Source organism: Ichthyophthirius multifiliis, assembly GCF_000220395.1.
Source record: "Ichthyophthirius multifiliis unplaced genomic scaffold scaff_1120509250874, whole genome shotgun sequence".
Classification (NCBI taxonomy): Eukaryota; Ciliophora; class Oligohymenophorea; order Hymenostomatida; genus Ichthyophthirius; species Ichthyophthirius multifiliis.
Genome location: NW_004086416.1, coordinates 15,271 through 42,779, shown reverse-complemented (window position 1 = coordinate 42,779; position 27,509 = coordinate 15,271). Strand labels below are relative to the sequence as shown.

At 15.9% G+C, this 27,509-nt stretch overlaps 6 protein-coding genes and 1 non-coding gene across 7 annotated transcripts, besides 63 other annotated features; 3 read left to right on the top strand and 4 right to left on the bottom strand. All coding sequences in view use genetic code 6, as the record gives it.

Moving 5' to 3' along the window:
* Positions 1 to 11: 11 nt before the first annotated feature.
* Positions 12 to 64: a microsatellite.
* Positions 65 to 724: 660 nt separating this feature from the next.
* Positions 725 to 838: a microsatellite.
* A 1,199-nt stretch (positions 839 to 2,037) lies between these two features.
* Positions 2,038 to 2,087: a microsatellite.
* Positions 2,041 to 2,087: a microsatellite.
* A 495-nt stretch (positions 2,088 to 2,582) lies between these two features.
* Positions 2,583 to 2,613: a microsatellite.
* A 25-nt stretch (positions 2,614 to 2,638) lies between these two features.
* Positions 2,639 to 2,695: a microsatellite.
* Positions 2,696 to 3,047: 352 nt separating this feature from the next.
* Positions 3,048 to 3,131: a microsatellite.
* Positions 3,081 to 3,152: a microsatellite.
* Positions 3,083 to 3,144: a microsatellite.
* Positions 3,153 to 3,272: 120 nt separating the features above from the next.
* Positions 3,273 to 3,370: a microsatellite.
* Positions 3,283 to 3,349: a microsatellite.
* Positions 3,288 to 3,358: a microsatellite.
* A 439-nt stretch (positions 3,371 to 3,809) lies between the features above and the next one.
* Positions 3,810 to 3,856: a microsatellite.
* Positions 3,857 to 3,866: 10 nt separating this feature from the next.
* Positions 3,867 to 3,909: a microsatellite.
* Positions 3,910 to 4,086: 177 nt separating this feature from the next.
* Positions 4,087 to 4,132: a microsatellite.
* A 772-nt stretch (positions 4,133 to 4,904) lies between these two features.
* Positions 4,905 to 4,958: a microsatellite.
* A 36-nt stretch (positions 4,959 to 4,994) lies between these two features.
* Positions 4,995 to 5,045: a microsatellite.
* Positions 5,045 to 5,968, top strand: IMG5_105540 (hypothetical protein; the record flags this gene model as incomplete). Its single annotated transcript, XM_004035079.1, has 1 exon — positions 5,045 to 5,968. One exon carries the CDS (start codon positions 5,045 to 5,047, stop codon positions 5,966 to 5,968), a length of 924 nt encoding a protein of 307 aa, XP_004035127.1.
* Positions 5,969 to 5,981: 13 nt separating this feature from the next.
* Positions 5,982 to 6,130: a microsatellite.
* Positions 6,009 to 6,135: a microsatellite.
* Positions 6,027 to 6,136: a microsatellite.
* Positions 6,040 to 6,184: a microsatellite.
* Positions 6,126 to 6,171: a microsatellite.
* A 216-nt stretch (positions 6,185 to 6,400) lies between the features above and the next one.
* Positions 6,401 to 6,484: a microsatellite.
* Positions 6,485 to 6,995: 511 nt separating this feature from the next.
* Positions 6,996 to 7,067: a microsatellite.
* Positions 7,068 to 7,231: 164 nt separating this feature from the next.
* Positions 7,232 to 7,263: a microsatellite.
* Position 7,264: 1 nt separating this feature from the next.
* Positions 7,265 to 7,403: a microsatellite.
* Positions 7,310 to 7,408: a microsatellite.
* A 958-nt stretch (positions 7,409 to 8,366) lies between these two features.
* Positions 8,367 to 8,432: a microsatellite.
* An 814-nt stretch (positions 8,433 to 9,246) lies between these two features.
* Positions 9,247 to 9,292: a microsatellite.
* Positions 9,293 to 11,098: 1,806 nt separating this feature from the next.
* Positions 11,099 to 11,145: a microsatellite.
* Positions 11,146 to 11,559: 414 nt separating this feature from the next.
* Positions 11,560 to 11,613: a microsatellite.
* Positions 11,614 to 12,168: 555 nt separating this feature from the next.
* Positions 12,169 to 12,248: a microsatellite.
* Positions 12,170 to 12,236: a microsatellite.
* Positions 12,179 to 12,248: a microsatellite.
* Positions 12,249 to 12,614: 366 nt separating this feature from the next.
* Positions 12,615 to 12,767: a microsatellite.
* A 1,049-nt stretch (positions 12,768 to 13,816) lies between these two features.
* Positions 13,817 to 13,870: a microsatellite.
* A 1,428-nt stretch (positions 13,871 to 15,298) lies between these two features.
* IMG5_105530 (hypothetical protein) lies at positions 15,299 to 15,607 on the top strand (the record flags this gene model as incomplete). Its single annotated transcript, XM_004035078.1, has 1 exon — positions 15,299 to 15,607. The coding sequence occupies one exon, from the start codon at positions 15,299 to 15,301 to the stop codon at positions 15,605 to 15,607; it is 309 nt and encodes a 102-aa protein (XP_004035126.1).
* Positions 15,608 to 15,660: 53 nt separating this feature from the next.
* Positions 15,661 to 15,743: a microsatellite.
* Positions 15,662 to 15,686: a microsatellite.
* A 319-nt stretch (positions 15,744 to 16,062) lies between the features above and the next one.
* Positions 16,063 to 16,118: a microsatellite.
* Positions 16,074 to 16,118: a microsatellite.
* A 437-nt stretch (positions 16,119 to 16,555) lies between these two features.
* Positions 16,556 to 16,584: a microsatellite.
* A 791-nt stretch (positions 16,585 to 17,375) lies between these two features.
* Positions 17,376 to 17,416: a microsatellite.
* A 6-nt stretch (positions 17,417 to 17,422) lies between these two features.
* On the bottom strand, positions 17,423 to 17,958 carry IMG5_105520 (n-acetyltransferase 13, putative; the record flags this gene model as incomplete). Its single annotated transcript, XM_004035077.1, has 2 exons — positions 17,423 to 17,742; positions 17,799 to 17,958. The coding sequence occupies 2 exons, from the start codon at positions 17,956 to 17,958 to the stop codon at positions 17,423 to 17,425; spliced, it is 480 nt and encodes a 159-aa protein (XP_004035125.1).
* Positions 17,959 to 18,054: 96 nt separating this feature from the next.
* IMG5_105510 (hypothetical protein) lies at positions 18,055 to 18,951 on the bottom strand (the record flags this gene model as incomplete). Its single annotated transcript, XM_004035076.1, has 3 exons — positions 18,055 to 18,286; positions 18,331 to 18,631; positions 18,783 to 18,951. 3 exons carry the CDS (start codon positions 18,949 to 18,951, stop codon positions 18,055 to 18,057), a joined length of 702 nt encoding a protein of 233 aa, XP_004035124.1.
* Positions 18,372 to 18,410: a microsatellite.
* Positions 18,672 to 18,718: a microsatellite.
* Positions 18,707 to 18,762: a microsatellite.
* A 1,338-nt stretch (positions 18,952 to 20,289) lies between the features above and the next one.
* Positions 20,290 to 20,344: a microsatellite.
* Positions 20,300 to 20,353: a microsatellite.
* A 481-nt stretch (positions 20,354 to 20,834) lies between these two features.
* Positions 20,835 to 20,927: a microsatellite.
* Positions 20,835 to 20,948: a microsatellite.
* Positions 20,903 to 20,957: a microsatellite.
* A 153-nt stretch (positions 20,958 to 21,110) lies between these two features.
* Positions 21,111 to 21,159: a microsatellite.
* Positions 21,113 to 21,169: a microsatellite.
* A 142-nt stretch (positions 21,170 to 21,311) lies between these two features.
* On the bottom strand, positions 21,312 to 21,384 carry IMG5_105500. The gene has a single exon. It is a non-coding gene; the product is annotated as a tRNA-Trp (tRNA).
* A 604-nt stretch (positions 21,385 to 21,988) lies between these two features.
* Positions 21,989 to 22,019: a microsatellite.
* A 115-nt stretch (positions 22,020 to 22,134) lies between these two features.
* Positions 22,135 to 22,181: a microsatellite.
* Positions 22,136 to 22,184: a microsatellite.
* Positions 22,185 to 22,350: 166 nt separating this feature from the next.
* Positions 22,351 to 22,419: a microsatellite.
* A 312-nt stretch (positions 22,420 to 22,731) lies between these two features.
* On the bottom strand, positions 22,732 to 23,565 carry IMG5_105490 (hypothetical protein). Its single transcript, XM_004035075.1, has 2 exons — positions 23,168 to 23,565; positions 22,732 to 23,106 (listed from the first exon to the last, which is right to left on the bottom strand). Exons 1-2 carry the CDS (start codon positions 23,561 to 23,563, stop codon positions 22,858 to 22,860), a joined length of 645 nt encoding a protein of 214 aa, XP_004035123.1. The 5' UTR covers positions 23,564 to 23,565; the 3' UTR covers positions 22,732 to 22,857.
* Positions 22,861 to 22,892: a microsatellite.
* A 172-nt stretch (positions 23,566 to 23,737) lies between the features above and the next one.
* Positions 23,738 to 23,774: a microsatellite.
* Positions 23,775 to 24,110: 336 nt separating this feature from the next.
* On the top strand, positions 24,111 to 27,395 carry IMG5_105480 (sodium hydrogen exchanger family protein, putative; the record flags this gene model as incomplete). The annotated part of the gene is made up of 4 exons (XM_004035074.1): positions 24,111 to 24,294; positions 24,364 to 25,441; positions 25,577 to 26,070; positions 26,215 to 27,395. 4 exons carry the CDS (start codon positions 24,111 to 24,113, stop codon positions 27,393 to 27,395), a joined length of 2,937 nt encoding a protein of 978 aa, XP_004035122.1.
* Positions 24,305 to 24,362: a microsatellite.
* Positions 25,446 to 25,506: a microsatellite.
* Positions 25,452 to 25,515: a microsatellite.
* Positions 25,456 to 25,515: a microsatellite.
* Positions 25,456 to 25,524: a microsatellite.
* Positions 27,396 to 27,509: the final 114 nt, after the last annotated feature.

The following is a 27,509-nucleotide window of genomic DNA, read 5'->3' as shown; positions in this document are numbered from 1 at the left end:
AATAAAAATTTTATAAATATACATATATATATATATATATATATATATATATATATAAATATATCTATTATTTATTATATTTTTATTTTTTTTATATTATATTTTTTAAAAAATTAAATTAAATAAAAAATGTAGCAATATACTACGCTTATCTATATTCAATGTTAATTTTTTTATAAAATATATAGAAAATATACATAATTTTAATAAAATAAAGTAATTATTTATACTTGTAGATTTTATTCGATTTTATTCTAATAAAAATAAAGGTAAAAAAATAATAAAAGGTATGGTTATTCCCAAATAAACACCAAATTTTTACTATTATAATATTTTGATTTTTTTTTCATTTATAATAAAATCATAGTTATCTAAATCTTAACCAAATTCTTATCTTTATTTAACTTCTTAACCATTAATCCTTAAAGCTATATTAATAACAATAAATAGAACTGGAATTAAAAAAATCATACCAAAAATTACTCCTTATTCATCATTAGTAGCTTCTTTCGGTTAATTAAAAAGCGCAAAAACTAAAATAGTAAAACCAATGATAAAGCCAGAAGAATTAACCATAAATCCAATTACATTTAAATCATAATAAGCTAAAATACCTAAATCAAAAACATTTTTTTAACTTTTAATTTCTTTAAAACTATTATAAAACTCTTAACATAATTTATATATGCATAAAATTAAAAAAATCGAGATTCCTATTCTAAAAATATATATATATTTATATATATATATATATATATATATATATTTATATTTTTTATTAAATATTTATAATTATTTATGTTTATTTATATATATATATATATTTATTTGTATATATGTTTTTTATTTACATAATTATTATATATGACATTATAATTAATGGTTCTTTTAAAGACTTATCATAAAAATCTAAAAAACTTAATGGAAGTATAACTCCTGCTGGAAATGCAAAAAAAATACACGCGAAACTTAAAAAATAAACAAATTTAACCCTGTAATTATACCCAAAAATTGCTAAGAAAAGCCATATTTAAACAAATCCTGGTAAAATAGATAAAATAGAATAAAAATAAGTTTATTATTTTATTTTTGAATATTTTTAGATTATTGGGATTATTGCTATATTTGGTAAAGCTAGGAATATAGGGAAGTATAAAAAAGTATCCGAAACGGGTCTTTTGGAGACTGAGATGGCGATTCCTAATAGAAGGAAAAAAGGAATGCCTATAATTAAAATTAAAAATGTTATTACGTTTTTTAAGTCTATGCTTTTTTTAGATAGTTCAGTTTAGAGATTTAATAATATATGAATTTCAGAAAAAATGTAGATTGTTCCAATTATTATAGAGGATATTTAGGGACTTTTTAATTTTAAAAATTATATAAATTTATTATTTGTTTAGGTGGTTTTTATAGATTTTTAGGAATAAAAGTCGATTTTATTCTTTAAAGATAAAATAGCGTATTGGAAATGAGAGATAGGAAGGTCTAATAGCCTGTAATGAATCATTATATAGGAAAATATAATGAAGATTATAAAAGGAATACATAATATTTATTGAAATTAATTTATTATATATAAATAATCATAATTAGTTTCTAAAAAAAGATATTAAAGTATAATCAAAGTCGTAAAAAAAGGAAAAACAATGCAAAAAAATATCGAAAAAATAAAAGAAGATATTTTATTATAGGATTTTCTTAATTAATAAATAATAATTATATTTTTTTTTTGTGTTACTTTAGCCACTAATATACAGAAGAAAATATGCACCAATATATATATATTATTATAGGATATGATTTTTAAGCAATTTAATCAAAATTAGGACTTTCTTTAAATTCTTTATAAAATATTACCTATGATAAAAATAAATAAAAATATATAGTTTATTTATTTTTTACATTAAAATCTTCGTATAACTAATGTATGCTATAGTACAAATAAAGTTAAAAAAAGTAATACATGCATGAAAATGTTTTTTAATTTTAGAAATCTATTTTTTTATTACAAATATAAATATATAACAATGTTTGTATATATTTAAATTTTATAAATATTTATATATTTAAATATATAAATTTTACATAAATCCATAAAAAATGAAAAAAAATCCAAATAAAACAGAATTTTTAGAAATATATAATTTCCATTAATCTTATTTTACAATATTATATTCATTATATTTTTACATTTTAATAGCATAAATTATATACAAGATTATATAAATAATATACATTAATACTTCGTAAATTGAAAATTTAATATATTTATTAATAAAACTACATTTTCTATAAAAAAAATCTTCAAAATTCTTTAAATGATTCTTTAAAATAAAAAATTTTCTATTTTTATTTTTTTAATCTTTTTGTTCTAATAAACTAAAAAGTTCAAGTATTTAAGGTATTGGCTTTCCTTTAAATGTATAAGATTTATTTTAGATTATTACTGTACGAGTTATTTCTTCTATATCTTGATGGTTTAAAGGATTTTCAATAATTAGATCATTTGAATTTTATGTATTTCTTTTAATTATTTAATCCATTAAATTTTTTTATTAACAAAATAAAATTCAAAAAAAAATTATATTTTAATAATTATATTTAAATAATAATTATAAAAAAAAAAATGTCTAATTAATAATAATAATAATATTAACTATAATAATAATAATAATAGTAATAATAATAATAACATTTAAATAACCTTAATTACGATATTTTTTTTGATTAAGAAATAGGATAAATAGATTAACCATAAAGAATTAATTAATAAAACATAATAAAATAAAGTTAATATATTAAATATATATTTTAAAAATAATTTTTTTTTAAGAAAAAAATAAATAAATAAAAGAATTCCCTCAAACATTTATTACTCCTTTAAAACAAAAAGAATAAACATAAAGTATAATGAAAGAAATGAAAAAATATATTTAATTTATTGATAATACAGATTGGATGTTTTAAAATGATTAAAATCCTATTCATAATTATCCAAGATTTTGAAAATTAAAAATAAAGTGAATAGACAAAAATATATAATTTATATAAATAGTATTCTAATATTATAGATAAAAAAATATATTAATATATTTATATATATATAATTTAAAAAATATATATATATAAATATATAAATATTTAAATATTTATTTATATACATACTTTTATATTTTTTATTATTATATATATTTATTTTTTATTTTCTATTTTAACTTATCTCATAAATAAATTTTTAATTATTATTTTTTTCATAAAAATATATAAGACTTTAATATATAATTTTTTTTTTTATAATAATTTCTTTATTATTAATTTTTTTATATTATTTAATATTTTTTTATTAATTTTTTTTGAATATTATTTACCTTAATTGCTATACTATTATGTATATTTTATTTTTATTTTTATTATCTTTTTTTTTTTTATAAAATAAAAAATCATATTATAATTTAAAAATTTATATCATTTATGTTTTTTATTTTTTATTTTTGTAATAAATATAGCTTTTAATAAGCTTATAAATAATTTTATTAATAAAGTAAAATTATTATATAATTATTAATATATAAAAAAATTCTAAGTGCTTTTAGAGTTTTATTATAATTTTGAATTATTAGATAAATATATATATTTATTTTATTTAGATCTATTTAAAAATCTAATTTTAAAAATTATATAATTCTATGATTTTATTTGTAAAATTTATTTATACTCATTTTATTATTTTTAATGTTATATTATATTATTTTAAAAATATCTTTATAGGATTTTTATATCTTTTAATAATTAGTATTTACATGATTAATTATATATAATAAATTTCAAAAAATTATAATATAAATTTAAAAAACAAAATAAAAATATTATATATATATATATATATATATATATATTTATATATATCTCAATATATTAATATTTTTTTTATTATATTGAAAATATATTCATTCTATTATAATTATTCATAAAAATTTTATTTTTATTAACTAATTTTTCTTAATTCAATTACAATTTTTTTTAAATAAAATAATAAATTGAAATAAAAGAATTTAATTTATAATCTTTCCTAATTGAATTCTCTTTATATAATTATTATTATTATTTATAAAATTAATTATATATTTTAAGTATTTTTTATTTCTATTATAAATACTTTAATATATATTCTAATTTTTTATACAATAATTATATTTTTTTTTATATTTAAGATTATACCTTCTTTTATTATAAAGAAATAAAAAAAATATTTAATATAAAAAAAACATCATTTTTTCTTAATTCATGAAAATTATTAACTATATGATAATACTCATATAAAATATAGTTTCGGTATTTCCACATATATATTAATTTTATTTTTTTATATTAAAAGTCAAAAAAAGTAAAGTATTTATTTTAAAATAAATTGACAAGAATGTTCTACAAAAAAAATTAAATTATAATTATCAAATAAATATAAATAATAAATAATTAAACGATTTAACATATAATTATTAATTACAAAATTTCTTAAAAAATAAAAAAATAATCTAATTTAGATAATATTTTGAGAGTAAAATTGCATTTATATTTTTAAAGAATATTTTATATAAGTAAGCCTTTAAAAGTTTAAAAGGTTATTAAATTTTAATGTTAATAAAAATTATTTTATTAAAAAAATTGACAAAAATTATACTTTTTTTATAAGAAATTAATATTTTCAATTTAAATCTAAATCATAAACATAGTGGATATTTTTGGATTTAGTTAATCGAAAATTTTACTAATAAGACTTAAATTTTCAAAATAATTGTAGTGTGACTTATTTTGTATTTTTTATTACATAAGAAATACTCTAAAAAATATCTTTTTTAAGAAGTATAAGTAGAAATGTCAACTGAATAATAATTATAAAACATATAAAAAATAAATAATATTAAAATTTGATAAAATATTAAATAAATATTAAAATTAATTTTTTTACTAAAAAAAAAAGGTACTCTAATATTAAAAAAAATATCTTAAAAAAAAAAAAAAAAAAATATATAAATAAAAAAAAATGGAAGAAATTAAAATAACTATAACTGATCTTCAAGAATAAAAAGTAGATTTCATTTTAGAAAACTGCGAAGTCGCCTTAGCAAATTCCCTACGTCGAATTCTCTTAGCCGAAGTAGAAACAATAGCAATCCAAAACGTAAAAGTATACGAAAACACATCATGCCTTCCTGACGAATATATAGCCCACCGAGTAGGTTTGATTCCTTTAATAAGTGCTAACGTTGACAACTTTAATTATATATGGAATTGTGATTGTAAAGGATCTTCAGAAGGCCAAGAATGTGACCGATGTGCAGTACATTTTGTATTAAAAGTATAAAACTAAGGAAATACTACTATGGAAGTAACATCTTTAGATTTAAAAGAGAAATTTATGAATTCTGACGAGGATGCAGTACGTCCAGTGAAATTTTATTCAATAGTTCCAGATTAAATGGGGAGATAGTAAGAAGTGGGAATTCCTATAGTTAAATTGTCTAAAAATTAATAAATTCATTTCGAATGTGAGGCGATGAAAGGAATAGGAAAAATGCACTCGAAATGGTCTGCGGTTAGTGTAGCAAGTTTTAAAATAGAACCACTTATAAAATTTTCGGATGATATTTAATAATTGACAAGGGAATAGAAAAAATAAATTGTTGATTGTTGTCCGGTTAAAGTATATGAAATTAATTAGGAAAATGATCAATTAGAGATCGCTAATCTGTAAAAATGTATGTTTTGTGATGAATGTGTGTTTAAATGTGAAGAAGAAATCAAAAAACCGAAACTTATCAAAATTGATCATAATAAAAATAAGTTCATATTTTAAGTAGAAACTACAGGAGTTTTGAAACCTGTTGATGTACTAAATAGGGCTTTTAGAGCGCTTAAAGAAAAATTGGTTTTTATGAAAAATTAAATAGAATAATATTAAGTTTGATTGCTTTCTTTGTTTATATATATATTTGTTTATTTAGTTATATTTGATTTTATTTTTTTTATTGTATTTTATATATTAAATTATTTTATATATTATATTTAATTAAATTTATTTTATTATATTATTATTTAATTTATTATATATGATATTATTTATTTTATTTTATTAGATTTATTATTTTAATAGGATATATTATTATTAATTATATTATTTATAATTGTTTTGTTTTTAATTTAATTATTATAATAGTTACAATTTTAATTTATTTATTTTTTCCTCTTTGTTTTTATTTTTATATAAATATATATATATTTAATTATTTTTTAGTATAAAAAATTATTTAGAAAAAAAAAAAAATTATATTTGTTTGTATGTATTTTTTTTATATCATATATCTAATAAATCATTTAATTATGTTTTTTTTATTTATTAATTTTATTCGTTTTTTTCTTTTATTTTATTTTCATTTTATTCATTTTTTTCTAGTATTTTATTTTATGTTTTTTCATTTATTTCGTTTGTTTGTTCTTTATTATTATCATTTTGTTCTACTTTTAATTTTGTATTTTGTATTTTATTTTTATTTTTTAATTAATAAAATACTTTGCCATGAAACCCTTAATACTTTTAAAAAAATTTTTGATTCAAAAATAGGAATTTTTTTAGAGTTTTCTGGTATATCCATCCAAACAATTTAATTATTATAAAGATATTTAAATCTAAATATATATTATCCTTTTAATGGGAAATATTTTTTTATATGTTTTAATCTAACATCTTCTTATTTTAATGGAATTCTTTTTATTATTTTTGTAAATAAATTATTTATCTATTTATTTAATAAATATAAAAAACTCACAAAAATGAATTTGGTATATCTAATGAATCACAATCCTCAGGAATATAATAAAAAATATTGCAAATTTATAATTTGTTAGAAGAACTCATATAATTATAATATTATTTTAAAATATTTTTTTATAAATAAAATTTATAATTTATACGAATAATATATAAAAAATAAAATTATAACAATAAAATACATTTTAAATAAATATAACAATAAAAAAGATTATATATTTATATATAAAAAAAAGATAAAAATATCATATTTATTATAAATATTCATATAATTTAAAAAAAAATATAAAAAATTATAATTAATATTATTATCGTTTAAAAAATATAAGAATTAAATATTTAAAATATATATAAAATATATAGATTATATAAATTGTAAAAAAAGAAAAAAATATATAATAAATTTATATTTATATTTATATTTATATTATATACTAATTATAATAATAATAATAATAAAAATAAAAATAATAATAAAAAAAATATAATATAATAATGATATTAATAATAATAATAATAATAATAATTATAATATTTATAATAATAATAATAATAATAAATATAATATTAATAAATATATTAATAAAACATTCTAATATTATTCTTAAATATAAATATTTTTTTATTTAATTCTAATAATAAATGTAAAAGCATTTTAAATTTTAAAATAAATATATATATTTTTTTATATTATTTAAAAAATATGGAAAAATAAGAATATAAATTAAATTATATATTTGGTAAAAAAATATTAGAAAAAAGATTAATTATTTAATCTAATTTTAAAATAATAAATATGATATAAAATAGAATTTTCAGCATTTTTAATATTTAAAATAATATCAATAGTATATAAGAGGTTTTGAATAAAAAATGAGTAGTTTAATTTTTAAGTTATAATTATAAAAAAATATTAAAAAATAACAAAATAAAATAGAAAATAATAATCCTATTTTATAAATAGAATTAAGAAAAAATAAAAACTGAAAATAGTTCTAAACGATATCTAAATATATGGTAATTTCAGAAACGGAAATCCTAAAAATATAATAGAACATAAAAATATTAAAAAAGAGAAAAACCTATATTTTAAAGTATTTTTTGAATCTAAAGTAGGTAAATAAGAATTAAAAAGTTGCTATTTTTCTTATGAGGATTGTAAAAATTAATGTCCTTAATTATTAATTGAATATTATGAAAGAAATGGCATTTTAATATGAATTAAAACATAACAAATATTAGTATATATTATATGTATTTTTTATTTCACTCATATATATAAAAATTGTATTCATTCATTTATTCCTTAAAATGTTTTTTGTTTTCTGGATCTAAAACTTCTTTTGCCATATCTTTATCAGTTTATAAATAAAAAGGAGAATTTTTTTAAAAAAATGGATTATCAATATTTAATAATTATTTATCTTATAAATTTTATAAATATTTTTCTAATTAATTATTATCTTAAAAATGATAAGCTCTATATATAATATAGAATATTATTAAATATATATATATATATAAATATATTTAGATATTTTATTTTTATTTTTATTTTTATTTTTATTTTTATTTTTATTTTTATTTTTATTTTTATTTTTATATACTAATCTAGTGATTTTTTAAATTCCTATTATCTTTCTTTAAATTACTCAATCATTTATTTTTGTTATGTCTACATATTTTCTAATTCTTATATGAATTCTTATACTTAATCTTTTTTGGTTTATTTTTAATTTATATTTAATGTTTATTATATACTCTCTGTAGTATTTTAAAATACAGTTTAGTCATTTTAATTTTATTCTTCATCTGTTTCAGTAATTTCATCATTTTCTTTGTCTTATTCAATGTCATAACTAAATATTCTCCCCAATATGTACATCTTTTTTTTATTTTTTAATAGTCTTATAATTAATTACATTTTTTTTATATCTTATCATTGCTTCTTCTTTTGTTAATTCTTTTTAGCTTTTATTTGAAAATCTTAATTCCTTTTTTTTTAATTCTTGTTTTTTGGCATGTATATTTATTATTACAATAAAATTTTAATTTCTAATTTCTTTATATTGATTCATTTATTTTTTCTTTAAAAATTTTAAATATTTTTTAATTTATATTTATATATAAAAATATAATGTCAAAATTTTAATGCATTTAATATATTTTTTAAAAAAAAATTTAAAAGATAAAATAATTGATAAACTATATAAAATATATTAAAATTTTTAGTTATAATATTTTTATAAGTATAATTTAATACTAAATTTATAAAAATTCAAATATTGAAAAAAATTATTTTATATTTTATACTAAATAATAATTTAAAATATAAAAATATATATATTATGTAATATATTTTTTTTTCTTTAATTTTAAGTTTATTTTATAAAAATATCTTTATATAATAAAATACAAAAAATCTAATTTATTATATATAAAAATATAATTTAATAATATATATTTTATTATAAGAATTAATAAATAGATATAAAAAAAACGTAAAAGAAAGTATTATAATATAATAAAACTTTATTTAGTAATATATTGTAAAATATATTATTAAAGAAAGAAAATATCTTCGAAAATTTAAATTATGAATAAAAAATCAAATAAAATATTAAATTAAAAATATAATTTGATATATAAATTTAATATAAATAAATATATTATTAATATGCATTATATTACATATAAATATAAATTATTTGTATAATTATTTTTAAAATATAAGAATATATTTTTTACGTAAAAACAAATAAATTAAATACATATATCACAATAAAATATCGAAAGAATTTATTATATATATAAATCTATATATTAAATTAAAAAACATTAAGAAAACAAAAAAATATAATAATAAAGAATTAAATAATAATAAAAATAAAAAAACAATTAAAATGTCAATATTAGAAAATCTAGATATTTACTCAAAAATAACTGAATTCTTAGCTCTTCCATAAATCCTTAAGCTCTAATCTCTTAGTAAATAACTAAACAAAAACACAATGTAATATTTTCGTTAAAAACTACAAAAATATAAACTAATAACTACTTAAGAATACGAGAATATATCCCAAACAAACTATTAAAAGTTATATAAGACTTTATTTAATCGAGATATTTTATTTATGAATATAAATTAATTTCCTATAGAAAAAAATAGCCTTGAGAATTTAAAAGTTTATAGAATTCGATAGTAAAAGGGTCTTTTTAATAAAGGAATTAAAGAATTTTCAATTGGAAATTATTTTTCTGCTTTTTTAACTTTTGAAAATAATATTTTATTTACAAAAAGTAGTGAGTTTTTTTAGGTTAATTGTGTTTTTTTGTAAAGAAAAAATATCAAATAATTTTCAGTCTAAAGTAAAAATTTTTTCTATTTGGACTAAAATGGATGCGTTTTTATTGTATTTTTTTAAGAAAATGTTAATGTTTCGAATTTATAGGAAGTTTTAATTGATTGGACTTTGTAAATTCCAGTATTTAAATTCGAAGCGAGTTTCTCTTATTTAGCTTTCTAAATTTAAGACGAAAATATCAAAAAAATTAAACATCTTTTGGACCTGAGTGATGATTATTGTCAAGATTAATGTAATCTAATAGTATTTAAGACTAAAGACCTTCTTATTAATGAGCTTTAGAATAGTTAGAGATTAAAAATAGTCAAAAATTACCCTGAATAAGGTATTAAGGAGTTCAAAATCGGACATAATTAGTTAGTTTTAATCGGACTTAGTGAAAGTGTGTATATTTGTGAGTTAAATAATTATTCAAATCAAGGAGGATTTACACATAAATGGATGGATGTTAAGAAATGGGAGCTTTTCGATAAATAGGGAGTCGAGAGGAGTATTTTCGGAGGTTTTGCAAGTTTTTTTTTAATTGAAAAAGAAAAGATGAAAAAATTAGAAGATTGGAATAATGAAGACTGTATTAATCTTTTTTTAAAAAACGAGAACTTTCTTGACTATGTTAATATTTTAAAATACGAAAATATAAAAGGAAAAGATTTAATGGGAATATCAAAGGATTTTATGAGGGATAGACTGGGAATTTTAAAGGAAGATTTATAAATTAAACTATAAACTGAAATTATAAAAAGTAAAGAAAAAAATGGCGGTAAATGCACTTTTTATGGTTGGGGAAAAAACGAAAATGGACAATTAGGAGTTTATAACTGTAATCTAGTTAATTAGCCAGTTTAGGTTTAGTTAGGAGATATTTTAGGGGAAGATGATGAAATTTATAGTATATAAATTGGATGGAAAAACAGTGTTTTTTTTAGTAGGAAAAATAGGGTTTTTATTAGTGTTAATAATGGTGAGAAATAAAAGAAAATTTGTAGATATTTAGAAGTAAGTGATAAATTTAAGGTATTAAGTGATAAAAAATAATATAATATTTTAGATATTTCTATTTCAAAGGATGTTTTGTGCGTTTTGGCTAATAATAAGCATGTTTAAGAATAAAAATAATAATTATAAAATAATGAAGAAAAATTAACACCGGCTAATTAAATTATTAATAGAATAAAATGGGATGAAAGCTTAAATAAAAATTAATTCACAATTGTTTATTAAGATAGATTTTTAAAAGATTTAGAAATTGAATTTGTTAAGTTTGAAGGGACGGAAGTTAAGACACATAGAATTACTCATTTTAAAAAAAATGGTAAAATTGTGTGGGATAGAGAAAAAAAATGGGAGGATATTTGAAATTTTTAAATATATATATATATATATATATATATATATAATATATATATATATATATATATAAAACTTAAATTATATTTATTATTATTTTTTTATATTTTTAGAACAATTAATTTATATATATTGCTATTTATTTAATCAATATAGTTATATATTTATATGTATAAAAATTATATTATTTTATTTTTATTAAATACTGATAATTTTTTTTTTTATATTTAAAATTGTGATTTATATTTTTTTTAAATATATTTTATATATTAAAATTAAGTTTATATGTATATTATTTCAATGTTTGATTTCTATAAAAAAAAAAAAAAAAAAAAATTATTTTTTATTTTTAGTATTTTATATATATTTTTATAATTCGAATTATCTTAATAATTATTTGTTTTTAAAATTTAATTATATTTTTTTTATTTTGGGAGAAATGGAAGATTTTTAATAATAATAATGTTAAAAAAAGCTTAAAAAATAAATAATTAAATTTAAATTATTATTTAAAATTTTATTTTTAATTTTCTTTTTAAATAAACGATATTTAAAAAAAAAATTATATATATTTTTATTTTGTTAATAAAAAAATTATTTTTAGTATTTTTTATTTATATTATTCTTTAAAAAATAGAAAAAAAAAAAAAATGATAAAAAAAAATAATAAAAATAATAAAATAAAATAAAAAAATTAAAAAAAAAAACATTCACATATAAAATAAAGTATTACCTTACTATAAAACTAAAAATTAAAATTTGCATTCTTTTTAAGGTTTATTAACTTATTCTAGTAAAAAATTTTCTTTGTCTATTTATTCTAATATATTATAATAAAAGCATTATCTAGAATCTTTATCATAATAAGGAATCATAACATCAAAAAATATGCTGTCTTCAACGGCATATATATAATGTAAATTTTTATTAATAGGATCTAAAAAATCAATATTATCTTGCATTAAAATTAAATCTTCGTCTAAATGGGCTTTGAAAATTTTATTTTCGTTAATTAAATTATTATTGATATCATTATTAATATTATTGATATTATTGTTCATTTAATAATTCAAATTATTATTATTAATAATAAAATTACTATTAGTATTACTATTAATATTATTATTACAACTATAAAAGTTATTATTTTTATTATTATAATTATTATTATTATTATTATTATTATTATTATTATTATTATTATTATTATTATTATTATTAATATTTTAACTATTCAAATTTTTACTTACTTCATCTATTATTGTATAACTTTGTTTTTTTATTTTTCCGTATAATATTTTCGAATAAACATACATATTTGGATGATTATGAAGGCTTAAATATGCATCTTTTGCTAATATAAATAATCCAAAACAAAACTTTTTTTGTTGATCTGTGTGTATATTTGAATATTGGATTGTTTTTGGTTCAGAAAATAAATACTAAAATAAATTTTATTATATTCCGAAATGCTCTTTTTTCAAGATTAAGAGGATTTCATGCAACTTTTATAATTATTCTTTTATTTTTGGGCAATTTTATTAGTAATCTAAATATATTTAATTTGATATATCAAGCATTTATTGGTACATTATTTAATTTTTATTTTTTATTAAAAAAAAAAAATTATTTATAATTGTTATATTAATAACAAAAATCTACAAATTAAAAATATAATATATTTGAAATTTATTTTATGTTAAAAATAAATGTATAAATATATTTTTTAATTTTAAATGTTTCATTATAAGAATAATTTATTTATTAAAAAATAACAATATTATATAAAATTTTAATTAATTATTATATATATATGTAATTTTATTATAAATTTATATTTAAAAATAAATAAAAATTATAATATAAAAAATTGTCAATCTTTTTTTTTTTTTTATTTAACTTTTTTAGATGCTTATTCATCTTATTAAGTAAATAAATCCTCGCTTTTTTCTCCTAAAATCCTAAGATGTTCTTTTATTTTTAAATTAGATTTCTCAGCAAAATATATATTTTCTTATATAAATTTATAAATATTTTTATTTTCAAATAGTTTTTTTTTAAAATCATTTAATATAAACTTATAATTTTTATATAACAAATGTTAAAAACTAAAAAATTACTTTTTCATTATTATCTTTTAATAAATTTTTCATTAAAATTTAATTAAAAAAGACTATATTGGTTTAAAAAAATTGTTCGTTATAAAAATTTAAAGAACATTAAATTATAATTTCAAATACGTAATTTAAAGGAATTCTTGTAAACTTTATATTAGTATATATATATATGCATATATATATATTTATATTTATAATCTTTTATATATATAATACATTATCTTAATTATTTTCACTTTATTAATAATAATCTATTATAATGTTTCCTAATTTTTCTATACTATCAATTTAATTTAAATATGCTTCCTCTATTATTTTAATAAATTCTTCACAAATGAAATTTAAATATAAACTTTAAATAAATTATTATCCATTATAGTTATAATTTAATAATTAATCCTTTTTTAATAATATTCAATATTATTTTATTTTTGAATATACATCATCTGAATAATAATCTGCTTTTATCATTTTTAAAGTATTTAAAACAATCTATTTTGGGAAATCGGAACACAATAAACGCAAATATTAAAAATAATCATGTCCTATTTTGTCATCATTTAAATTAAATACTTTTCCTATATTTATTAAAAAGCATAATTTATTTATTGGGATTGCTTGAATATGGTAATATGATTTTAATAATACATGTTCTCCTTTTATATATTAATTTGTACTTATTATATTTATTTATTTATATGAATATTTTTTTTATTTTATACAATTCTTATATTAAGTTATTTGATTATGTTCCTGCTTTTCTCAATAACAATTTAGTCATTTCTGTAAAATAATATTAGATTTATGTTATTTCTATTAATAATAATTATACATCCTAAATATTTTTTGTTTTTTACTTAAATATTAATAGTTATTTTTATCTAGTATTTATTTTTATTTGGGCATGTAAAAAATACAATCTTTTATATTATAACTCATTTTCTTTAAAAAAAAAATTAAAATAATATTTTAGTTTTTTTTTGATTTTTTTTAAAAAAAATAATAAGAATAATATACAAGAACAAATAATAATCTAAATAAAAAGTATTATTATATATTTTATTTTTCCAATTGGGAAAATATATAAAACATATAAAATAAAAATGTTTAAAAATATATCAAAACTAACTATATTATATCTCCTAATAATAACTACAAAAAGCTTATCAATCCGAAAACAAGACGAAATAAGCGAATAAGTCCTTGAAAAAATAAAATATTTTTGCAAAATTCGAACAAATACATTAAAAATCCAATCAAATACTCCAGAATATTCCACATTGAAATTATTGAACGAATTTCTAGATGAAAAATCTGAACACGAATTAATTTTGGAAGGAAATACTGGCTCTTTTATGATAAGAAATAACCGAATATTGATCTTTTAGATAAATTAAAACGAATTCGAAATAGTGGCATAAAGGAGTTTATTTCAAAATCTAATTTTCCAAAAGGGAATTATTTAAAATAATATAAGACAATGGTAATTAGTTTAACATGAAAAATACTATAATGAACCCGAAAATTGGAGTATAAATAAAATATCGAAATGTGGGGGAATCTATATGCTGGGTGGATACGGAATATTGGCAAATTAAGAACTTTAAAAAAAATTTGAGAATATTAATGTGGAACATAATATGTTAAGGATTACGGGGTTTTTTCACTTCATAGATGCCTGGAGTGGAGAAACTGGGTATATTAAAATCATAGACGATTAAAAAGATAACTTTTAATATGTTTGGACATAAAGCTATGACATTACAAAAGGAAAAAATGGAATTAATATATGCGGTAGTGAATATGTTGAAGGTTAATTGAGTGTATAATTCGATTTTTCAATACCACATTTAAAAAATGATGTTATTTTAGCCTTTGGGAGTACTTTGTAAGGGGATCCCTTTGAAAATTCATTTGGAATTTCTAATTTATAAATATGGGTTAGATGATTTTTATTATATAAATATATTATTGATTTATTTTTAATTAAATTAAAATATAAAATATATATATATATATATATATATAATTATTTCGTTAAATATAATATATATATCAATATTAATATAGTTATGTTTTTAAATAAATGTTTTATTAATCTATAAAAAATATAAATTGCTATTGATGATAATCAATGACAATTTGGTTAGGATTTCGATGAAAGAACACATAATTATGAAGAAGAAGAAAATGAAAATTTAAAAAAGATAGAGTAAATGATAATATTATATACTATGAATATGATTAATAAAGCAAATAATTATATTTTTTGTACATATGATAGTGTTTATAAGATTAAAGTAATTATTATTTAGATTAAAAATATAGAAAATATGAATATTCAAGAAATATATTATTAACAAATATATAATTTTATTTAAAGATATATATATATGTAAATTATTATATATTTATTATTTATATATATTTACATATATTTACATATATTTACATATATTTTTATTTTTATTTATTTATACAATTATTCTTATATATAATTCTTAAATGATTTACCTATTATATTTATATTTAAATAAATTCAAATAAATTATCCTTATATTACAAAAGATAAAAAAATTATATTATCTCTATTAAATTTAAATCTAAAATTAATTAAAAAAAAAATGGATCACATATAATAACTTTCAGTACAAGATGCCAAATCACTAAACTTATTAATTTAGAAAGCGAAATCTATCGAAAAAGAAGACTCATATGACGAACAAACAGTATAAACACCTTTCGAAACTATCCGAAAAGGCTCTATATGTCAAATATGTTAAATATAATAATCTAAATATACTTGCCCAGGATGTAATAGTGTTACTTGTAGTTTAAAATGTTGTAGAGAGCATAAAACATAATTTCAATGTGATGGGAAATATAAATATTCGTAAAAAATTAACAAATAAAATTTAACAAATAAGACTATAATGAAAGATTATTCGTTTATTAGAAGAACTATGGAAAATACGGAAAATATAAGAAAAAAAATTTCTTTTTCTTAATAAAATTCAGATATTTTGAGACATAAATTGCTTAAAATTTAGGCGAAAAAAAGGTTATAAATTAACGTTAAATTTGCCCCGTAAATCATGGAAAAACATCGAGAAAATTTGTCATTTTTTTATGTTAAAAATAAGTGCTTTTATTGGACAATAGAATTCATATAGGTCTTTTTTTAAAATAAAAATGAGAAAAATGTCAATAGTATTAGTAAAGAGCCTGTTTGTGATCGTTTAAGCATATTTAATATTATATAAGAAGAAAAGTATGTTAATTTTTTTGAAGAAAAAGCATTTTTAGAATTTGGTTTGGAAGTTAATGCATAAAATATTGATTAATATGCATTTTTTGTGAGAAACTTTTATAAGTTAAGTGATGTTAAGGAATGTAAGGAAGGATTTTTTAATGTTTTTTAGGTACCAATTGAGTTTTAAGTCAAAAAAGAAGGAATAAATGAAGATTTTTAGAAAAAAATTAGAATGATTTAAATAAAGAAAGATGAAAAGTTAAAAGAAGTATTTAAATGTATGTAAATTTTAGAATTTCCTTAAATTTATATTGTACATAAATAGTTTTTAGAAGAATTAAATAAAAAATATAATTATATTTAAATATGAATAAAAAATAGATATATATATAAATATCATTAATATATATATATAAAAAATAAAACTAAAGAATCATTTAAAATAAAAAAATGAAATTTAAATAATATATATATATATATATATATATATATATATATATTTATAATTATATCATAAATTTAATTATAATAAATAACATCCTTTAGGCTCTATATCAGTATAATAATTATCTATAGTTTCTGCTATTTAAAATCCAAATTTTTTATAAAAGGCTAAACCAGGATTATTTCCAACTTACATATGTAAATAAATATGCTTTATTTCGCTATCTTCATTTGCTAATTTTAATAATTCATTCATTAATTAAGAACCTATTTTATGTTTTCTATATGCCGGTAATACACCTATTGTTAATATATATATAGATTATTCATTGTTATGTTCTTCTTAACGACAAGTCATTGCTCCAACAAGAATATCATTAAAATAAGCTTTTATATATACATATATATTTTATATTTTGAAAAAATAAATGATAATAATTAACCTAAACGCGAATATTTATTGTATGATAAGACTTTTGCATAAAACGATAAAGAATACTATACAGGAAATGTTACAGTATTTAAGGTACGTAATAATTCATAATTTTTATCGTTTACATCACCAAATTAAACTTTCATTTATGGATTTTATGTATTTTCCATGTTTTTATTTTTTAATTTTTTAAATTAAATTATATAAAAATATATCTTTTTTTTTTTTTATTTCAATTTAATGATATTATTGGTTTTCTAAATGCATCACATATTTATGTTCTAAAGCATTTCTAAATCTAAATCTATATTATATGAGCCACCTTATAAAGGATATTTTATCTTATGTTTAAGTGTAAGTAATCTAAATAAAAAAAGTATATCTTTATTTATCTCATCTTTATTTTTTATTAATTTTTCTTATATAGCCTAATTTAAACTTTGTTCTATCCATTTATTTTATACACTTCTTAAAAGGTTATCTTTATTAAGTAGCTTTCTTTATATAAATATGTAAATATATAAGAATATATTTTTTAAAACCCTACTGATATAGTTAATTTTGGAATTAAATATGTCTCTGGAATTAATTTTTTTAATATTTCAATTAATGTTTTTATATTAGATATTAATTTATTATAGGTTAATAATAAAACTTCTAATCCTTTAAATTAATTTTTTAAATCTTTTAAATTTACAGTAAAGAGGATTAAAGAATTTCTTATGATATTTATATATTTTTTTATTTTTTAAAAAATTTACACTTTCTTTTCTCCTTACATATCTTAACTTTTTTAAAATAATTCAAAAATTAAAAAAATTATACTTTTTCTTAAAAATAAAGCTACTTATATAACATTTTCTATATATATATATAAAAAAAAAAAAAAAATATTTATAATATATTTAAAAAAATTATTATATATATATTATATATATATATATATATATAAATATATATATATATATATATATTTTCATGTAAATTTATATACCTGTTATTTTTTTACTTACATATGTATCTTTTTCTTCTTTATTTTCTTCTAATTAATATTAACCACATTAACTATTATTAAGTGATTTAACTTCTTTTTCCTTTTTTAATCTTCCTTATTCTTATCTTTCTTTTATTTATAAAATATATTTTACTTTCCATAGATTCATACAAGTTGCAAGTAATTTTTTCTTAAACAATTTTCATTTATTTTAATGACTTAATTTAATTTTTCATGTAGATTTTTATGTGCATCTAATGTAAAATAAATTTTTCTTTCATTTTTTTTTCATTAAAGGATACTTTTTTATCTTCTTATACATTTTTAGAATTATTTTCGTCTTTATTATTTTATTACATTCTAGAGTTATCAAAAAAATTGCCGGATGTAATAATACTTTTTTAATATCATCAATTTCTTACTATTTTAATTCCAAGTTTTTTTCAAAGTATTTACTTCATGCATTAAAATACGATTTTCATCATTTTTTTTTTATTTTTTATATCTGAATCTTTAATATTATATTTTAAATGTTAAATTTCATAATCTTTTAATAAAATAGTCTCATTTAATTATTTTTCAGCCTTTTCTAATTTTAAATTCCTTTCACGATTTTCAATCTCTGTTTTGTTTCGCAAATTTTCTAAACAAAAACGAAGAGCCGCTGTTTCTTCTTCTAATTTCCGTTTTATTTCTAATAAATCATTTATATTTCTTCTTTTATCGGCGATTTCCTTATATTTTAATAATTTATATTTGTATATTTATATATATATATACGATATTTTTATCATTTATTTGCTCAGTTAAACTCCTAATATCGAAATAAAATTTTTTATCGCCTTCTTTTAATTTAGATTATAATGTTTATTTATCTTATATTATATTTTCGATTTCATTCTTTTTTTTATTTTAAATATTAATTTTATTTTTTTATTTACTAATAAATTTTTGTTATCATCTGTTTACATAGATATTCTTATTTACATATCTTTATTTGTCAATTCGAAGTTCTCAATCATTTTTTATTAATCTACGTATATTAAATACATATTTTTTAGTGTTTATTTATACTATAGAGTGTCTTTTTGTATTCTTTCGAGTTCAGTTTTTAAAATATTATTCTTTTTTTTTTCTTATATATATGTACTGTTTTATTTTATTTTACTTCTGAAATTAAATTATCTATTTAAGACATTTATTAGGAAATAACGCATTCTCTTTACTATTTTATTTTTTTAAAATAATATGAATAATGGAAATACGTTTGCGTAATCTTTTAATTTATTTAATTCGTTTATATAATAAATTTCATTCATATTTAATTTTTTTTGATTTTTAAAAATATTTAAATAAATAAATTAAATTATATTAAATATTTTTTTAATATGATATAAAAATAATTTATAATAACATATTAATAAATTTATAAAGAATAAGTTTACTTACTTATATATATAAATCTAAAATAAATAATCTAAAAAAAACATATATAAAATTTTATTACATAAATATGAATATAAATATATATATATATATATATAAATATATATATATATATATTTATATATTTTTTTACTTATATTTATTAGTTTAATAATTTATTTTATATTTATATATAGACCTCATATTAACTATATTTTCTATAAAGATTTATCTTTTTTAAATTAATAAAGTGAAAATTCATATAAAAATTATTATAAAACTTTGACAAAGATGTCAAGTTTGTTTTTAAGATATATAAATTACCATTACCTAAATGTACTTATTTTTTTTCATTTTTTTATAAATAAAAAAATATTAATAAATAATAAATGAAGTATTATTCTTTTAAACATAATTAATATTATTTAATATTATATAGAAAAATTTTAATATAATTTTAAATAAAAATATTATTCCTATTAAAATTAAAATGATAAGACAAAAATAATATTTAATGTTTAAATATACTGTTTTACAAAAAATAACATTTAGAATAATCTTTAATCATATAATATTATTATACTAAAAAAATATAATAAATAAATTTTATATGTGAAATTTATAATAAAATATGTATTATATTAAAATAAAAAAGAGAATATAGATATATTATTTTAAATATATAAAAATGAGATAAATATATATATTTTAAAATATAAATGTTTTAAATATATTTATTTTTCTAAAATAAAATGAATTTTAAATTTTAAAAAATGCATAAAATAAAATCTAAATTATATTATAATTAATAATTAAAAAATGTTAATAATATTTATATTTGTAAAAAAAAAATTAATATATAATAATGAAAAAAAAATCTAATTATAAATATAGAAAAGACATATAAATATAAAATAAATAATATATATAAATAAAATAAAAAAAAAATAAACATTTAAATATGTGTATAATAATACAAACTTTTTAATAAATAATTAATCTACTCAAATTATAAATAAATATAATTTTTAAATAAAATTAAAGATATTATTTTTTTGTTAAATAATTAATATATATTTATTATTATTTATATAAAAAAAAAATTGAGGACTACGTGACTCGAACACGCGACCGTTGGATTTGGAGTCCAACGCTCTACCAATTGAGCTAAGTCCCCTTTGTTAGAATAATATTAAATGAAAAATATTTTATAAATTTGTTTTTAGGATTATATGGTATTAGTAAAATTTATATCATTTATATTTTTTTTTATTTTCTTTTTTTTATTCTCATAAAATATTTTTTTTTTTTTTTTATTTTTTTTAAAATGATGACTTTAAAAATATTTCTTATTTATTTTTGAATATAAATTAGTTAGTCTTTTTTACAAAATTAATGATGTAATGGATAATGGTTTAAATATATAATTTTCATTTAATATTTTATTTTGGTTTTTTTTATATAATAAAAGAAGAATATTCCAAAACATTATTAATTTACTTATAAACATCGAAAAGTAATATAAACTCTTAAAAAAGCTGATAAATAAAAAAAAATATTTTTAAAAATATTATGTTATAAAATTAAAAGCTTTTTTATTAAAAATTATTATATATATATGAACAATTATAATTATATTATTACAAAAAAAATAATATATATTTTCAAATATTTTTTAAAATAAATAAAGTAATAAGATATAAATAATTAATTATTTAATATTTAAAAAAAAAAAGTAAATAATATATAACTGTATTTTATAAATTTATAATAATATCTATTATTAATATAATAGAATATTAAATAATAGAAAATAAAATATATCCTTATAAATAATAATAAATGTCAGTATTTTATACTTTAGAAGAAGTTGAAAATTTAGATACAAATTTATATGAATTAAAAATCTTTTTGGAGAAGAATATTTAATATTATATAAATACATATATAAATATATATATAAATATATATATATATTAATGTATGTTTTTTGTAATTATTTTAAGTTTTTTTTTTTTAATAGAGGAAATTAAATAGAAGATGTAGGAGTGACATAAATTTAGAATCAAACAAAGAATTTAAAAAAATTAAAGAGCCTTAAATTGGATTTAGAATATTTTTTAGTTTAAAAAGATTAAAAATAATATATATATATAAATATATATATAAATATATATTTATATATATATATATATATATTTATATAAATATAATTAAGATCTAATTGTATTAATGACTAAGGAATCTATTAACTTTCTTAGTTATTAATAAACTTCAACGATTTAGAGCATTTAAAAATAGATTTATTGTAAAAATAACAATTTTTATTTTAAATTACATTTTTTAATTAAGTTATAATAATAATAGTAAATAAGGTGCCAATTTATTAAAAAATTCAATTATTTAACTAAAATCATTAAAGTATTTACATATAGAAACTAAGTACATATTATTTTATTTTTTATTGAAAATTATACATATAAATATAGGTTTGATTTTTTATAAGATAAAACTTTTTTTTTATAACATATTCCAACTTTATAAAACATTAATAATTGAAAAATAAAAATAATTACATATTTATTATTTTTATTTAAAAAAAAAATATAATATTTGATATCAATTTTTTTTTTTTAAATATATTATTTCTTCAGTCTTTTTTCTTGTCTTTTTTCTTATCTTTTTATCCTTTAACTTTTATATTTTAATCAGTTTATTTATATCCATAATAAATAATAAAAGCAATAATACTAAATATAGTTCCAAAATACAAATATTTAATAATTTAAGATGTTTCAGATATAGAAAGACCACCGATTTTAGGTTCTAATGAAATTTTGTATATATTTTCATCTACAGGTTCTTTTTTAGGTTATTAAGCCATTTTTTCATCAAACATCTTTTTTTATTTTTAAATAATAAGCATAAATATATTAATATATATGCCATATATAATATACTGTTATATATTTAAGAATGCTTTATTTTTATTCATCTAAGAAAAGTGACCATTCATCAATTTTATATTAATCTAAATCTAATTTACTATATAGTTAAGGGTATTTTTCGAAATTGAGTTTTTTTGTATTTAATTATATCAAAACCTTTAAATTTATTTATTAAAATAATTAATAAATAAAAAATAAATACTTCTTCTTAATTTGAGTTTGCTTAAAAATATCCTTAACACATATCAACCATATCTACTATTAATCTATTTTCGAACTTCTATATATCTTCTTCTGTCTTAAAATGCTTTCTTACATTTTCTACTTCTTCTTTTATTGTTTCTAATTTATAACGCGATATGAGAATACATATAGAATATTATCTTCTTACTATTTATAAATATTCATCATTTAATTTTTGATGCGTAGCTTTTTATTTATTAAATTATAATTATAAATATTTTTTATTTTTTATACCTTCGATTTCTTTCCTTTGTTATTATTTTTCTAATTCAGCTTCAGTTTAAGTTAGTGTAATAGTTATTAAAAATAAAAATAACAAAAATATATATCTTTTAATCATTTATTTTATATAATTTTTTATTATTAATATTAATTTATACAAATTAATATATATAATATAAATATATAATCTTAAATTTTTAATTTTGTTTTAAAATACGTGGATATTAAATATATAATTTGTATATAATAGATTTTTGCTTTTATGAAATAACGATTAGATTTATATTTTTGACTTTATTATTAAATATTTAATTAATAATAAAATATTATTATTAGTTTATTTTAAAATAAATTTTTTATTTAATTAAAATAAATAAAAAAAATACATATTTTATAATAAATAAAAATATTTATAAGAATAAATTTATTTAAATAACATATATATATATAAAAAATATTTAATTTTTTAAAAAATAAAAACATTAAAAATATGGAAAATATATCAGAATATAAATAAATAAATAACAATACATAACATTTGGTTGTATTTTTTATATTTTTTGCATTATTAATAGGATGTTTATTTAGAGGAATAAATAAATCAACCAAAATACCATATGCACCAATGTTAATAGTGTTTGGAATATTAATATCAAATTATCGTTCTTACTTAGGTAAAAAATTTATATATGTAAATATAAATATATATATATATATATATATATATATATATATATATATAGGCATTATTGGTTAAAGTTTATTATTAATAAGTAATATAAATCCACATATGATTTTACTTATATTTATTCCAGTTTTAATATTTGAAGCAGCTTTTAATATAGATTGGTTTGTATTTAAACGTACTTTAAAGAATATTTTAATATTAAGTGTTCCAGGTGTATTTATATAATCTATAATGTTTGCTATTTGTATAAAAATATTCTTAAATCATGACGAAATTTCCATATATGGGTCTTTGGCAATGGGTTCTATTTTATGTGCAACAGATTCTGTTGCTATTGTTGATCTTTTAAAGGAATTAGGTGCTTCAGTCAGATTTAATACACTTTTTTAGGGAGAAAGTCTGCTAAATAATGGTACTGCGATGGTTTTTTATTAGGTTTTTATTAATTTAGATAAAGGTAAAAGCTTTAATTTTTTCGATGTGATTTTCAACTTTACCTATGTTTCAATAGGAGGTCCTATTTTTGGATTATTAATGGGTATTTTAGGTAGTTATTGGATTAGAAGGATTATTAGAGATGACGTTGTGACGTGTATGGTTAGTTTTGTCATATGTTATATTTGCTTTTTTTTAGCCGAGTATACTTTTTTAGGTGTTTCGGGTATACTTGCAGTATTTATTTTAGGGCTTTTTATGTCAGCTAATGGAAAGACTTAAATACGCCCTTAAAGTGAATAAAGTGTATATACAGTGTGGAGTTTTGCCTAATATGGGTGCGAAACTTTAATTTTTATACTTGCAGGTGTGCTTATAGGAATTAATGTGATAGAATAAAGTACTATTGAAAACTGGGATTGGGTAAGGTTGGCTTTTTTATGGGTTTTTTTAGTTTCTATTAGGTATTTTATGTTTATGGGTTTTTTGCCAGTTCTTTAGAAAAATGGATATTAGATTTCATAAGATGAAGTGTATCTTTTAGTCTGGGGAGGATTAAGAGGTGCATTAGGATTAACTATATCGTTAATTGTTTTAGTAGATGAAGAAATTTAAAGTAGTAGATTAAAATAAATAACAGTTTTTTATATGGCAGGAATTAGTACTATTACATTAGTAATTAATGGAACTACTTGCGGGTAAAAATAAATAAATATATAAATATATATAAATATATAAATATATATATATATATAAATATATATAATTATATTTATTATATTATTATTAATAATTATTTATATATTTAAACATATATTATTTTTAATATTTAGTATTTTAGTTGAATATCTTAATGTTATTGAATTTCCTGGTATACGTAGGAAAATTCTATAAAATTCTATAAAAGATATGGTTTCTGCTTGTGATGAAAAGATGAAATAATTAAAGACTTATTAATTTCTTGAAATGGCAGATTGGGAAAAAGTCGAGAAAATATCTGGTTTAATGGAAATAAAAACATAAAATATATAATAAGAAGATGTAGTTTAGAGTTAAAGAAGAAGTACTTATGGAGGATTTGAAAAAAACGAGATTTTGACAGAAATAAGGTTTAGATTATTAAGAAGTTTAAAGTCCTTGTATTGGGAATATTATGAAAATGGATAAATTAGTGGTAACGCAGTTAAATTATTATAAGAAGGAATTAATATAGCCTTAGAAAATACATAGAATGAACTAAAATAATTATGGGATTTAATATATATTAATTTTACTAATTTTTCTACTTTAGAAATAATGTTTGCTATAAATAATTGGTTTATTATAGGTATATATATAATAAATAGATTTTTAATTTTATATATTAATAATATTATAAAAAAAATAAAAAATTAAAACATTTATATAATAAAAAAATACATATATATTATTATATTTATTCATATATATATGTATTTTTTTTATAATTTAGGTGGTTTTGCTAAAACATATATTACTCATCATTTAACTTTTGTATTTGAAGTTGTTTAGACATTTATTATATGTTCGAAAGAAATTGAAGAAATATAAAATTTTTTACCTTTAAGGAAAGATTTTATTGAGAAAGTTAATTAAGAACTTCAATTTGGAGTTATATAAGCTTAAAAATATTTAGCTGAATTATCTAATAATTTTCCCCAAATTTTGAAGTCAATACACACGAAAAGGGCGGCTTGTTCTATTATTGAATACTAGAAGAAATTTTTACTGCATTATAAGTCTAATGGCTATATTGATGATTAAGACTATAAATAATATTTAAAAAAAATCGAAAAGAAAGGTGTTAGATTGGAAAATATGTCTTTTGATTGGAGCCTACCGACTTTTTAGTCTATTCTTTTATAATTTCCTATATTTTCTTTATTGTCTCCTTTATAATTATAGTCTTTATAGAATAATTAAATGATAAAAAATTTCAAGTAAGGGGAAGAAATATACACTAAAGGTTAGCCTTTTAAAAGTATTTATATAATCTCTAAAGGAACTGTAAAAGAAATCATTACAAAAGATTTTTGGATTAGTGTAGGAATTGGAGGTTTTTTAAGTTATGCACATTGTGTTTGCGAAAATGATGATTTTTCATTTTGTTCGGCAGTTGCATTAACTGATGTAATGGTAAGTTGTATCCCTTTTAGTATTATTTAAGGGATTATAAGGTAAAATAGAGAATTTGAATAAAAAATTTATGTAAAGGCAATGATTTATTTCGTTAAAGTATACTAAGAATAGGCAGGACCATTAAAAATGATGAATGAAAATACACTTTTTGAATATTGCGAAAATGCAAAATTTTTAGTTTTAGAAAAAGGAGAGGAAATTGTATGCGAATTTGGAGGATATTTAATTACTGGAGGAGTAAAGAAAAATTAAGAAATTGAAGAAATTTAGGATTTTACATATTTATAACCGTCTATATTAAAAATCTAGGTAAATAAAAATAGCTATTTAATTAAGTTTTAAACTTTAATTAATTTAAGAACATCTTATTTAGGGTATTTTTATTAAATTTTTAATGTTTTATATTTTATATATTTTTATAGAGATAGTATGTAGAAAATAAATAATACAGAATAAGAATTGTAGAATGTTATTACGATATAATAATAATTTTGATGTTAAGTATTTTATTTTTTAATTATATATTTATGATATTTATAATAAGGAATTTTTATTTTTATTATAATTAATATTTATAAAAAAATATATATTTAATTTAAATAAATATAT